Here is a 15,706-nt window from a genome sequence, read left to right as displayed (position 1 = left end):
CTCCTTCTCCGGCAGAGCATCTGGTGGATTCGAACCGTGTTCCTCTGGGATTGCAGTGCAGCTTCTTGCCACTAGGCCACCAGAGCTCCCCGACTTGTTGTCTTTTAAACTATGTGTTCTTGACTGTATACCTCTTACTCTGAACTATCAGATGACTGACTTATGTTTCATCTTCTCTTTTTTTCCTAGAAGAATTTCCTTGGTAGAGAGGTTTATTAAGCTGTGCTGATTTGCCTCTTGCTTATCCTCTCTCTTGTTCACCGAGAATCAATGAGTATTTGTTCCTACCTGGTTCATAAAATAGCTTTTTGTAGCATAACTTTTTTAGTCAGAAGAATCTCAGTGATCTTCTGCCTAGTGAATTTTTAATGATTACTTTTGCTTCTTTTCAATATTGTTGTTGATACTAAGCATTTAGCAATCTACCACTTACATTTCTTTCCTTCTTCCCAAGTTAACAACTTTAATATAAAGAGGACTTTAGGATGGATACTTTTATCATTTCCTTCTTTCCCCCAATAAATTTCTCCCGAGCAATCTGTATCTGGCATCTTTTGTCTCACAAGGCTTATCTTCCTGACACAATGCTATGTAAGTTGGATAGTAGACATTGCTTACAACAGCCTCGGTTTGTGAAAAAACTTCCATACTTTGTCCCTATAGAACTTCCTCTTAGAAGATAACATAGGGGACAAGAAAGTTTTCAATGGTCTTGGGCCTTCCTTGATTTTCTTCAGTGTGCCATTAGTCCTCAACTTCTGTTCTGCTAAAAAGAATTCAAGTGTCTTAATGCTGACTCCAGTGTCCCAGAAAGATCATTGTGCAAAACTCCAGATTAACTTATTTTTTAAAATTTCATAATCCTTGGTAAATGGTGGACAATTAATCAATATATAGCGATTTCTTTGTTGTTGTTGTTCTTAAATATGATGAAGGTTCTGGTCAGAGATTGACAAGCTAATTTCTTATTTTATAAGTGACATAGGTATTTATAAAATATTAGTACCTTCTCTCCTAGAGACCCTTTGTAGTTCTGTTAAATTGGATTTGCCATGGCTAGATTGTTTTCTTCTTCTTCTTTTATAGTTTAAGGTCTTCTGTCTTTTGGGCTTTGTAAGGATTCTCTTGCCAGGATCCCTCCCCCCCACCTTAATCTCTTTATGCACATAAGCTTTTTTCTCAATTACATAATATAATTCTTCCAAACAATGTAGATGATTTTTTTACTAATGAATTAGCTGTATTAAATTTAAACACTGCCTATTAAAATTCTGCTTCCCCAATAAAGATTTACTTTGCTTTTAATATAGAAACATCCAGCAGTAGAATATATAGAACATATATTTCTTTATATATTTAAGTTTTCTCTGTAATATTCACCTTAGATTGCATTTTTATATTAATTGTTTATTTAGTGTCAATAAAACACATTCATTTAGCAAAGATGTTTACTAAACTTTCTTATTCATACATATTTACTAAGCAGTTACTATTACAATTCAAAGAAAGATTATTCTAAGCTCACTTCTTTCAGTAGTTTTAGATTAGATGTTTGAATTACAGACACTGGAACATGTAATCACTCTTTGAAGAATTGAATGCTATTTTATCTTCAGAATGGAAATCTTACCTTTAGCTATTACTCCTTATAAATAAAAGTTTGAAGTATAATTACACATTTCATAATTTCTTCTATTCCAACTTCAAATAATTGTAATGTGCATTTAAAATTACATAAATAACAGGTTTAGACATCTGTTGAAAAGTAGATGAAAACCTTCATATTTTTTGCACATAAATTTTCTCTTATTCTTTAAATATTATTGTTGATATTTTTGTTGTTGTTATGTGCCATTACATCATCTACCACTCATAGTTGTTGTTGTTATGAGTCATCAAGTCACCTGTAACTCCTAGTGATCCTAGGTACAACAGTTCTGAAGCCTGCCCTGTCCTGGGCCAGTCTCACTGACTCTAACATACCTACCCCCATAGTCCCAGTTACTGTATCAATCCATCTCATCTGGATATTCCTATCCTGTGCTGTTCCTCTTCCCTTCTGAGCATGATGGCCTTCTCCAAGAACCAATCCGTCCTGGCCAATATACCAGATCTAGAGGAGACCTAGCCCTCAGCTTAGAAATTATCATATTGTGACAGCAGTGTAGTTGTAGTGCAAAAGGGAGATCAGAGACACTAAGTCACAAAACAGCAGTTGTAGAGCAACTCAGGGGCAAGAACCTTTCCCCAGGACAAAAAAAAATTCTTTCATTGAAGCTGTTACATGGGTTTTGGACTTACATCCTCTTCAGTGCTAGAAAGGCATTAGCTTGAGAGACCAGCAGCAACGTGAAACACAACACATCATAGAAGTGACTTGTGGCCTAAGCCATCATATCAAGGGACGCCTAGGTGGAGCGGTGGGCTAAATGGGACAGGAAAGGGTTCAAGGAATGCAGATGTAGCAAGTGAAGGGAAGGGACAAGACACATGTTCCAGGGTGGAAGGGGAGATGACACTGAATGTATTTGTTATTTCTCTAAGGGGAATTATCTTTCATCTGCTCCTTTCAGTAAAATGCATATCCGGCAGAAATTATTCTGAAACTAAGCATCCAAAATAAGACAGACTAGGAAGAAGGATTGGACAGAGCACACCACTCACAGAGACCCTGTGAACAACTGATAGGAATCTTGGCCTGTCTTGTGCCATCCTCACAGTCTCCAAATGCTTAAACTTACTGGAACAGTCACTGTGTCAGTTCATCGTGTTGAAAGTCTTCCTCTTTTTCTTTGATCCTCCACTTTTCAGCATTAAATCTTTTTTTTAAAGAATGGGCTCTGCTTACAACATACACAGAACACGTGAAATGAAGTTTCACCTTCCTTGCCTCCTAGGAGACCCTTTGTTGCACTTCTCCAAGATACACTTAACAGTCCATTGCTCTGAAGTTACCAAAAAGGGATGACTAAATTACATGTATATCCAATAGATTATAAAAAGTAAGCTATTAGAAAATAAAGTTTACATAGTTGGATGACTAATTGAATTATTGACTAGACATGTTAACTCCTTAAGTAAATTATTTTGAACAAATTGTTCTTTAAAGCAAGATTTAAAACAATGAACAATAAAGTACACCTTTGTAAATATGTTCTTTCTAAAATATGTTCTCTTTAAAATACATGTCCATTTATTTAAAACAGAAATCCAGAATTCCCAGCTACAATTATAACTTGAAATTTATTATTTTGGCAGTACTCTTCTCCAACTCCACAAATCACACATCATTCTGCCTACAGTTCAGTCACCTTCTTCAGTTGTTTGGTTTTTTAAATAGATTTAAAATAAGAAATACATATACAATATTTTCATTCTTAAAAATTTAAACCACAATATCTTGTTATGTTTTTCTTAATGTGTCTTAATTAAAGAACTTTCCTGGAGAAGTAACATAAGTGTTTATATATTCTACTTTGCAGCTCTAATGACTGTCCATTCAGAGTTGTCCAGAACTTACTTTGCTTTGCTGGCTCAAATTCACCAGTAACTTTGAGGGAGAAAGATGGACAATCTCCTCAAATACGATGTATAGCCAATAAAAAAAACCAGAACAAAACACTGGTGTGTCAGCTGTGCATTGGTTCTGACTTACCAAAAAATAAGTCAGTCACGCTGTTGTTATGTGCTGTCGAATCAAGTGTGGCTGATAAAGACTCAATGGCTCTGAGCTAGTCTCCTTTTGTGAGCCAGCCTCACTGACTCTGACACCCTGACCTCATTGCCACAGTCACTATGTGAATCTGTCTCATCCAGCACTTTCCTCTTTTGTGCCGAACTTCTACCCTTCAAAGCATGATGCACTTTTCCAAGAACTAACCCATCCTGGTAACATGCTTGCAGTATATGAGACATGAGTTTCATAATTCTTGCCTCTAAGGAACAACTTGGTTTTACCCTCTCTAGGACACACTTGATTGTTCTCTTGGCAGTCCATAGTTTGTTCAGTACTCTTTTCCAACGTAAATCTAAGGCATCAGTTCTTCTTCTGTCATCCAGTTGCAACACTGCATAAGGCAACTGCTGAAAAAAGGTTGGATACAGGAAAGAGGAGAGAGAAAGAATGGATAGATAATGAACACTACAGTAGAATAGGAGAAGAGAAGGATTATCAGAAAGGAATGAATGCTTAGACATTATATGTATGACAATAAATAATGTGAAATAAGACATACATCATAAATAATTTGAAGAAGTGTTAGGAGAAAATTTGCTATCAACGAATGAATGAAACCCATCTTTTCTCTAAATTTTTACTAAAATCACACTTTAAAAAAGTAAAGAACAATATCACAGAGAAATGGTAGGAGATTAAATAAGCATAATAGTTTTGAAAAGCAATTTGGAAGTTCTACTAAAAATCATAATATGGGGGGAAAACTGCTATGGAAATGTTACTTTTCTACTAATTTCCTACAGAACATCTGACTTTCAATGAAGCGCATGCTGATGGTTCAATAATGTACAGAAGTCTGTGATTGTGTCTGTCTAAAGTGCATGGTTTTATACTTTATGTTTTTGTATTGTTTTCAAATATGTATCCAGCAATAAAGTTGGTGTCAGTGATGTCTTCATTATGTGTGAGAGAAAGAGAAAGAGAGAGGTGGTGGAGAAAAGAAGAAAAAGGATGAGGCGAGAAGAAAGGGAGACGATAGGGAAGAAGGAGCTGCTCAAGTAGTACAAGAGATAATGGGTATAAAATCGTGCTTTGGTCCTGAAATTTTGCCTTGTATTGGATTTACCTAAAAAATTACTTAGTGTCTTGAATAGTCACCTTATTATTATAGGACATAGAAAGAAACCTGCATTGTACTCACTTTCATTATGTGCCCACTGTCCAAATTTGCTTTAACCATGATTAAAGCCGAGTCAACTATTTTTATCTATTTAGAGCCTATTGAAGTTCATTGATTTTGTTTCAAGTTCTGTGCAAATCAACTGCCTACATTTTAGAGTAACTTAAAAGGTGTTTTATTTACTAGATTCTCTTTAGAGTTGAATCTTGTTGTATAAGACTGATGAGCTTCATCTATTAAGTGACATACACTTTGATCCTGTCACGTACATTCTGTCATAAGCATCAATAACCTATGGTTTTTCTATATCTACTATATTCCAGGAAAAGCAGAGGTTTCTGACGGATGTTCTACATGAAGTGATGCTGCTTGATGGCTTGGCCAGTTCCCATCCAGTATCACAGGAGGTGCTGCGTGCAACAGATATTGACAGAGTGTTTGACTGGATTGCATATAAAAAGGTGGGAATAGATAAAAACCAAGTAGTAGATGGGTATTTCACTATCCAGGGGAGCCAATTTATCTCATGCTGAGTGTATTGTTACTCTTCCAAGCAAAAAGAACTAGACTGAGTTAGAATTTATAAAACACACACAATCACTATTTTTATACCATTTTATAAAGTTTTTGCTTTATATATTAATTAGTAAAACACATGATGGTTCACAAAATAATGCATAGAACTATAGAGACTATTAATGAAGAAATGTTTCTAGATTCATTATAAAGTTGCTGCAAAAATGGTGTTATGTAAATAACACCTTGTATTATTATTAATAAGAGAACTTGCTAGCAAGTGAGAATTCTTTATCACCAATTATATACTTATTTTGATTAAGTAATGCAAATGGGTATAGGTAATGCATGATATATGGATTTTATAAACCATTAATAATTATTAATAATTTTAGAATTTAAATACCTTTCCTGGAAATAAATATCATAAATAAATGTTTAAAGGTGAAACCTTGAATGACATTAAAAACTTCAGAAACATAACTGAGGAATTCTGGTGTTACGTAGTTAAGCTCCCAGATGCTAGCCAAAAAGTTAGTGATTTGAATCCACCAGTCCAATCACTGGGATGAAGAGGAGGTAGTCTGCTTCCATAAAGATTTCCAACTTTGGAAATGCATCGGAACAGTTCTGCTCTGTCTTAGAGGGTTCCAATGAATTTAAATTAACTCCATTACAGTGGATTTCTTTTTAGTTTGGGACCAATAAGTAAACATATGAATAGAACATTTTATATAATTTATTTTTCCATTGTTACATGGATTAGATTAAGGATTTTAAAAATAATTTTTCTCTTTTTTTTATTGGTTTGCTTACAAAGCATGTATCTCTCTTTTATACTTTTAACGTGAAATTGTGCTTACCATTTAATAGCTACTTATTTCTAAAATATATGTTATTGTTAGGTGCTGTCAAGTCACCTGCAACTCATAATGCCTCTATGTCCAACAGCTCTGAAGCCTGCCCTGTCCTGAGCCAGTCTCACTGACTGGGACACATCTACCTCCATTGCCCTAGTTACTATATCAATCCATCTTATCCAGATTCTTCCTCTCCTGCCCTGTTCCTCCACCTTTCCAAGCATGATGTGCCTCTCCAAGGATCAGTCCCTTCTGGCTACATGCCCAAAATATGTAAGATAGAGCTTTAAAATCCTAGCCTCCAAGGAGAAACTTGGTTTCACTCTCTTCAAGACAGACCTATGTGTTTTCTTGGTGGTCCATGGTATGTTCAAGACTCTTCTCCAGCACCACAGTGCAAAGGCATCAATACTTTTTGTATCATTCTTGTATTCATTGAGATTGGTATTTACTATTTAATTTTTTCTAGTTTATTGTAATATTAGCAATATTAAATTAGTTCTATAACAATATACGTAATGAATAAAATGCATTTAAAGAAGGATTAATCACAAGTCCTTGGTGTTTTAGTTTTAATATTTGGTTTTTACACTCAGGCAGTGACTATCTCAATAATCAACAGTTAATCTTTATGCTATAAAATATTGAGGTGTGGATTGTGTTAACAAAAATCTCTTTCTAAACTTCCATCCATTACATTCACTTAATAATGTGTATGTTTTAATGGTTTATAGACGTAGGTGGTTATTGTTGTTAGGTGCCATTAAGTAGACTTGATTATACCAAACAATTTCAGTGATCAATGATATTGACAACCTTTCCATTTTAATTATGCCAAAATTTTATTTCAGATAATGGTAATGTTTGTTAAGGTCTGTTATGTCCCTATTTCCTGATTTTTAGGAAGTTTATTAATTATATAAATTTGCTAAAAACAAAGCAAAACCACATACATACACTCATCTCCCCACAAAACAAAGCATTTATTTTTCTCTCTTATTTCATTGATTTTCTGTCCAAGAGTTCTCATTTTTAAGATGTCATTTTGGATTTTATTTCTTCTTTTTAAATTTTCTTATACTGATAACTGATTAATATGAGGCCTTTAATCAGTAATTTAGGCACTTAGCATGTAAACTTTACCCTATGTATAGCTTCCCATCATAGCATGCGTTTTGATTTTCTGACTACTGGTTTAAAGGATTGTGATTTTGAATCCCAGTAAGACTAAATCATTGATAATTTCAGTCTTTTCTCTATTATGATGCTGCTATTCTTTGGAAAGTGTCATTGTACTTGGAATGGTGGAGGGACAGCAAAAGACAGAAAGACTTTCAATGAGATGAACTGACACAGCGATGGCTCCCTTGGGCTGGAGAATGTGAGAGATCATGAAGATGAGACAAGATAGGACAAGGTTCAGATCTGTTGTTCATAGGTTGCTATGCGCCATAATTGACTCAATGGTACATAACAATAATAGCATCAACAATAACATGCATAGCTTTGGTGTCATCTCAAACATTTTAATACACTGAGTTTTCATTTTCATTTCTTTTAAAAACTTACAGATTTAAAAATTTTATGTAATTCATTATTTGATAGAAAACTTGTATGCTATAGAATCAGGACTGATTCATAGCAGACCCTCCAGGGGGTTTTCAGAGGCTTTAAATAACATGGGAGTTGATTGTCTATCTTTCTAACCCTAACCCTAACCCTAACCCTAACCCTAACCCTGCAGTGGATTTGAACTGCATGCCTTTGGGTTGATAGTGTAATTCTATACCACTAGACCAATTAGAAATGTATTTTTAGTTTTGTAATATTTAGATAGTTTGTAGAGAACATTCTGTCATTCGGGCCTAATGGATTTCTACTGTTAGAGTGAATGTATTTTGCATCAGTTAAATATTCGTAAAGTTTTTGAAGCTTATTTTGTGGCTCATGATTTTGTTGACTGTTGGTTGCTGTTGTTGTTAGATGATCTGAGTGAGTATGACTCACAGCGACCTCATGAACAACAAATCTAAACTCCATGCTGTGTCATCATCACAATTTCTGACACACTCAAGCCCATTGCTGCAGTCACTGTGCCAGTCCACCTTGTTAAGGGTCTCCCTTTCCTTTGCTATCCCTTCACCTTTCCAAGCAAGACATCTTTCTCCAAGAAATAGAATTTCCTAGTGACAAGCCCCCAGGAGAGGCTGTTCTTTAAAAAGGGCCGCCCTACTTGGAATGGGGGTGGAAGTTCAACAAAAGAGAGGAAGACCCTCAACCGGGCAGATGAACACAGTAAATGCAGCAATAGGTTCTAATGCATCAGGAAGTGTGATGATGGCACAGGATAGAACAGAGTTCAGATTTACTGTTCATACAGTCACTATAGGTTATGCTCACTCAGTGATCCATAAATAAAAGAAACAGGCACAGTATATGAGACAAAGCTTCACTATCCTTGCCTCCAAGAAGCATTCGGACTGCACCTTCTCCAAGACATATTTGTTCTTTTGACAGTCAACGTCTATTGGTTAATATACTGTATCTGTTGTTGTTAGGTGCACTGAGCCAACTTGACTGCTACTCATAGTGACAGTATGAAAACCAGTTCAGAAAGATACTTTACCACCCTCACAATGTGATATGCTCAAGCTCACTGCTGCAGTCACTGTGTCAGTCCATCTTGTTGAGAGTCTTCTCTCCTTTTGCTGACCCTCAGTTTTTCCAGCATAGTGTGTTTTTCTGAAGACCAGCCCTACCTGACAAAACGCCCAAACTACCTGACACAAAGTTTCACTGTACTTGCTTGTAAGGAGCAGTTTGGTTGTGCTTCTCCCAAAACAGACTTGTTTGCTTTTGAAAGTTTGTGGGATATTCAATACTCTGCTCTAACATGATAATTGAAAAACATCACTCCTTTTGTTTCCTTTAGTCATTTAGTCATTGGCAAACTTTAGAATGTATTGTTGTTGTCAGATGTCTTTAAGTCAAGTACGACTCATAGTGACTCTAGGAAAAACAGATATGTACTCTGTACTCTTTTGTGCCAAGCTCACAATCTCTGACACACTTAAGCCCATTGCTGCAATAACTATGTCAATCCACCTGGTTGGAAATCTTCCTCTCCTTCATTGTCTTTTTACCTTTCCAAGCAGGATGTCCTCTCCAAAGAATAGCCTCTCCTAGAACCATACCCAAAATATGTGAGATGAAGTGTCACCATCCTTGCCTCCACAGAGAATTCTGGCTTTTTCTTCTCCAACATGCATCTTTATTCTTTGACAGTTCATGGGATATTCTGATATTCATCCAACACCACAACTCAAAGGCATCATTATTTCTTCTGTAATCCTTATTCACATGCATAGATAACAATTAGAAATGCCATGGCTTGAATCAGATACATGTCTTTGTTGTGTTCTTATGTGCCGTTGAGTCACCTGTGACTCATAGTGATCCTATGGACAACAGCTCTGAAGCCTGCCCAGTCCTGAGTTGATTTCACTGATTTCAACCCATCTACCTTCACTGCCCCAGTTCTTGTATCAATCTATCTCATCTGGGGTCTTCCTCTCTTGTGCTGTCCCTTGACCCTTCTGAGCATGATGTCCTGCAAAGACCTGTCCCGTCTGGCCATGTGCCCAAAGTATGTGAGATAGAGCTTCAAAATTGCAGCCTCTTAGGAGAAACTTGGTTTCACTCTCTCCAAGAGAGAGCTATTTATGTTTAAACAAATGCAACTGTTTGTTAGCATTTTGAAGAGGCCCTAGTACAACATGTCTTTTGATATCTTGACTGCTACTGCCAGGGATATTGATTACAGATCCAAGGAAAATTAAACCCATGACAGCTTTTCTCTTTTCTCTTCTATTATAACGTGCCTATGAGTCCATGGGGTAAGCATTTTTCTTTTCTTCATGTTGAAATATGATCCGTCTTGATACTATATCCTTTGATCTTACGCACCTGGCTTTTCAAATATCTTCATTTTTTTTCAAGCAAGATTGTGCCATCTGCATAATATAGGTTGTTTACGAGTGTTCTACCAATCCTGATGTCACATTCTTCTTCATATAGATCAGTATCTTGAATTAATTACCCAGTATTGAATAGGTATAGAGAAAGGGTACAACCCTTTCCTAATTTTAAAGCATGCAATATTCCTTGTCTTGTTTGGACAACTGTATTTTTGCCTATGTGTAGATTTCTTACTAGCACTACTAAGTGTTCTGGGACTCATCCTCTTCTCAAAGCAGTTAATAATTTGTTATGACTCACGCTATCAAATGCCTTTGCAAAATAAATAAAACACAAGCAACCATGCCTGTGGTTTTGTCTGTGTTTAGCCAAGATCGATCTGACATCAGCAATGATATTTCTTATACCTTTTCTGAATCAACTTGAATTTCTTGCAGTTCCCTGTGAATGTGCTCTTGCTGCCATTTTTTAATAATCAACATCCTAGACATTAGTGAACTGAGATGGCCACTTTTCATCAGACAATAATATGAACTGTTATGCTGGGAATAACAAAGAGGAATGATGTTGAATTCATAATATAAAAAAATATTTTAAGATCTATCTGTAATTGCAGTGATAATTGTCCATATCTGTACAAGGAAGACTTGTTAATATAACTAATATTCAAATATAAGCAACAACCACAAAAGTTAAAGATGAAGAAATTGTATGGCAGGATATTGCCCACCTTTCTCTTTTGGAGCGGTTGATGGATTTAATATCCTTTTTTTAATTGTTGGCACATGTTGTGTTTTGTTTTCTTTTTACTTCTTGTGTATTTGAATCTTTATATCAGAAATCTATATTAGAATATATTGGAGTTTTGTTATTACCTCCATTTTGCCAATGTCTCTCTTTAACTTTTGGTATCAAAGCACTTATATTGGACATTAATGGTTTGTTTGATCTTAATTTAATGGTTCTTATATCATTTATTCCTCATTTTCCTTTCTTTTAGTTTAAGATTTAATTTCATTTTTGTGGTTTTTGTTTTATCTGTTTTTTAATGTATTAAATATATTACTTTGTTTTATAATTTCTCTGATACCAAAAAGTACAAAAAAAAATTAAAGTAATTGACATAGAATACAACTGACTTATACTTGACCATCCAGGAGGTTTTCAGAGGCTGTAAATCACCTGGGAAGAATTACTTATCTTTCTCCCTCACAAATTCTAACCACCAAAGAGGCATCACCTCTAGATTAGCTGTGTTATTCACTATGGACTATACCACTTGATACTATACTGCCTCATGAGGCTTGTGGTATCCTTAATATCATCCATGAAGAAAGCAAAGTATCATTACAAAAAACTGAGGAGAAAGAAAAATGGCTGTTCGAGAGGCTAACAATTGTAGTAGAGCATCGAGAAGCCAAAACAAAGGGAGAACATGCCAAAGTAAAAGAGCTAAACCGAAGATTTCACAGGCCAGCTTGAGAGTATTATATCGGAATGTGCAGAGAGCTGGAATTGGAGAATATAAAGGGAAGAACTAGTTCTGCATTTCTCAAGCTGAGAGAACTAAAAAATAAATTTAAGCCTCAAGTCACAAAATTGAAAGATGCTATGGGCAATATAATGAATGATCCAGAAAGCATTAAAAATGAAGGAGGGAGTGGAAACTGCATTGAAGACATTGGCAAATATAAGGCCCCAAGAATTGATAAGATACCAATTGACTTGTTTCAGTTAACAGATGCAGCCTTATATGCACACACCAATCTATGTCATGAAATTTAAAAGACAGCTGTCTGGCTACCAGATTGGAAGAGGTCCATATTTGTTCTAATTCCCCAGAAAGGTGATCCAACATAATGTGAAAACTATTGAATAATATCATTAGTATCACATGCAAGCAGAATAATACTGAAGATCATTCAAATACGCCTAGAATATGGTATGAAAAACAATGTATATGAACTTTGTTAGTAAACCAGTATGAAATAAAAAGTTATATAAAAATATTTAAAAAATGAACACTCATGGAATATTGGACTAAAACAAAACAAACAAACAAAAAATGTCTAGAGCTGTACATAGGTAGGGAAAGGCCATAAGTTCAAATAAGATTTAAAAGAGGCCATGGCACAAGGGATATCATTGCTGACTTCAAATGGATCCTGGATAATAGCAAAGAATACCAGAAGAATGTCTGTCTGTGCTTTGTTAACTCTGAAAAGGTATTTAACTGTGTGGATTGTACCAACTTGTGGCTGAATTGTGGATAATGGGACTCACAGAACACTTCATTGTGACCACGAGAAAACCTGTACCTGGACAGGGAAGCTGTTGGGTAAACAGAGTAGGGGAACTCTGCATATTTTAAAATTAAGAAGGGTGTGTGTCAGGGTTGCGTTCTCTCTGCATGTCTATTTAGTCTGTTTGCTGAAAAAATTATTTGAGAAGCTGGATTCTATGAAGAAGAATGTGGCATCATGATTGGAGGGAGACTAATCAATAACTTGTATTATTGATGAAACAACCTACTTACTGAAAGTGAGGAGGACTTGAAGCATTGTAGAAGATCCAGACACATTGCATTGGGAAAGTCTGCAATAGGAACCTCTCCAAATGATTGAGGAGTAATGATGTCAGTTTGAGGACAGTTTGATGTCATTCAGGCCTTTTCTTTCCAGTCACTTGCTATGCATTTGAGAGTTGGACAATAAATAGTGATGACAGTAGAATAATTGATTCCTTTGAGCACTGAATATTCCATTGACTTCCAAAAGAACAAACAGATATGCCTTGGTGAGGGTGCAACCGGAATGCTCTTTGAATGCAAGGATGATGAGGCTTCACCTCACAGAATTCAGGCAGGTTCTGATGTAAGGCATCCCTTGGAGAGGGACATGATGCTTGGATGGTTGGAGGGTTGGCAAAGGAGAGGAAAACCTTTAACCTGATGGATTGACATAGTGATTGCCACAATGGGCTCTAGTGTGTCAGGAAGTATGAAGATGGCATAGGATAGGACAGGGTTCAGATCTATTGTTTGTAAAATTACTATGAGTCACACACAATATATATAGCATAATAACCTTGTAATAGTCAATTCTATTTTTATTGCCATTTTGCTATTTTTTCCATATATTTCCTTTATTTGTTTTTAAAACTTTGCAATGTATTATTGTTAGTCAATCATGTTGTGAAGAGATTGAAATTATAAGAAAATATTTCATGTTTACAAATTTTTTTCTGTTCTCTGTGTCTTTGTTTCTTTAATATAATTTGGTACCTATCTTAAGCACTTCTTTAGCATTTCTTGTCGTGATGATATGATGATAATTTTTTTCTGCTGTAAAGTACCTGAGGATATCTATGTTTCTCCTTTGATTTTGAAAGATCATTATAACAAATGAAGGGTTTAAAGCAAGGGGGGAACATAACTAGATTTATATTGTAGAAAGACTAATTCTGTAGGTGTTGTAGATGATGTAATTAATATGACAGAGCTGGAGATTTCAGAGATTTTTATAGAGTCTACGATTTATTTTGCTTTGCTTTTCTTCTCAATGTATCATAGTCACTTAATGCAGTTTTGTCACTCAGTTGCCTAAATCTTATTTTTGGAGATTCTGTTACTAATCCAATTAACCTCTACCAGTAAACAACTCCTCATTACATCAATTCTGCCAGGGTATAATCTCTTTTAATTATTTCCTTAGTAATTATTCTTATTATTCCCCTTCTGGTTTTGTTATTCTTTTTGAATAGTAATTTAAATATGCCTTAAATAATTTTTATATAGGCATTTATTACAAAGTTAGAGAAGTTTAAGAATAATAGGAGCCAGTAAAACAGATACTTATTTTTGTAGCTTTGAAACATAAAATTGAGTGTCTTTGAAGACATAGGGAGTACAAGGTAAGAATTCCTGAGATAAGTATTTTTTTTAATAATAACGAACCACTATAATTACATTTTACATATTCTAAAAATAGAAGGAGAAGTAAAGCTGTGTCTGGCCAAACAAGTTAAATTTTGTGAAATAAATTTTGCATTTCAATAGTCATTTAGGGGTGAAAAGAAATAAATTAAAAGATAAAAGTGCAGTAGAAACAGGAAAATACTTTCCATAGACAGGAAAGACTGGGAAAGATGGATTGAGACTGTCTCATGCTCTAAAAGCACAAAGGGAAATAAGAATCAATGACCCAATGACCTGGATGATGAGAATGAGAGAATGCTCATTAAATTTACATAAGATACTAAGTTAGAAAGGCTTGATGTAAGCTTGGAAGTGAGGCACAGATTTCAAAATATCTTAAACTAATTTAAAAAGGATACTTTAAAAACATAAACATGTTTCGGTAGTTCTTATATCTGTGTTACCGTATTTTAGAGACCAAAATACAATTGCATAGAGTCATAGGAAAATGTGCACAGTAAAATAAGAATTCCTAGTGTGTCATAGAGAGCTCACATACATCCAAAGTCAGTATAGATTGCAGTGTTCTTCCAATACATTCTACACTTAACATTTTAGAAATTTTTTTTAATATGAGAGAAGAAAATATAAATTATCTTTCATTATATAGATAAGGATTAAAAGGCCACCTGGCCATTTCAGAATCTGTCTTATGGAATGCTAGATTTCCAGTCAATACCAACATGTCATCCAAGCCACAGTAAATATGTGGAAAGTAAATATATCACTTCTGCATTCAAAATTGATTCTTTCTGTAGGGAAAAAAATATGCCTTCTTTCAGGGCAGATGTAGCCAACAGTAGACTTAAAAATATGTGCAATGATGACAATAATCTCACTGTAATAGCAACTCATATCTATTATTTAATGATAATTTACTCTGCGCACAGCTTTTTGTGAAATGTGATAATGTTTTTAGCCCCCTTTACTGGTTAAAAAATAGACTTAAGCAGTACAGTAGCTTTTATAAAAACAGCAAATAAGTAGACAGACAACATGTCAAATCCTGGTTATAAATTACAGAGTCTTCTGGCTCTCTCGTCATCCTTGATCACAGCTATCTCCTATTCTATTTGTCAAAAAGATTTTTTGTCTCTACCATAAAAACACATAGGGTTTTTAGAGGCCTGCTATTTCAGAAGTGGATGGCCAATCCTTCTTCCTAGTCTGTCTTAATCTGAATGTGTAGATTTAGAGGAGTATCTGACAGACTGCAATTTGTGGAGTAGTGAAAGATAAATCCTTCATTGTGAAGTTAACCATTAGTCACAGTGTAGTCCCTGTCTGCCCTTAGACCAGTGCCTTGACCCACTTATTTCCCAGCTCCACCCTCCAGCAGGTGGACGATCTATCAACAATCTGCGTTATGCAGATGACACAACCCTGCTCGCTGAAACTGAGGAGGACCTCATGCACTTACTACAGAGGGTCAAGGACTGCAGCCTTCAGTATGGACTGAGGATCAATGTCAAGAAGACAAAGATTCTCACCACTGGACCGATCAGTAGCATCAGGATGGA

At 35.3% G+C, this 15,706-nt stretch overlaps 1 protein-coding gene across 1 annotated transcript in view; it reads left to right on the top strand.

Annotated features, from left to right (window-relative positions):
- Positions 1 to 15,706, top strand: part of TRHDE (thyrotropin-releasing hormone degrading enzyme) — a 789,161-nt gene that overhangs the window by 462,553 nt on the left and 310,902 nt on the right. Inside the window, 1 exon segment of the mRNA XM_006882565.1 lies at positions 5,180 to 5,317. Within this exon segment, the coding sequence (XP_006882627.1) occupies positions 5,180 to 5,317 (138 nt within the window).

Source organism: Elephantulus edwardii, unplaced genomic scaffold (assembly GCF_000299155.1).
Source record: "Elephantulus edwardii isolate Elephantulus edwardi_28Jun2011 unplaced genomic scaffold, EleEdw1.0 scaffold00021, whole genome shotgun sequence".
Classification (NCBI taxonomy): Eukaryota; Metazoa; Chordata; class Mammalia; order Macroscelidea; family Macroscelididae; genus Elephantulus; species Elephantulus edwardii.
The sequence above is the reverse complement of the archived record's forward strand: the minus strand, read 5'-3'. Positions and strand labels throughout refer to the sequence as shown.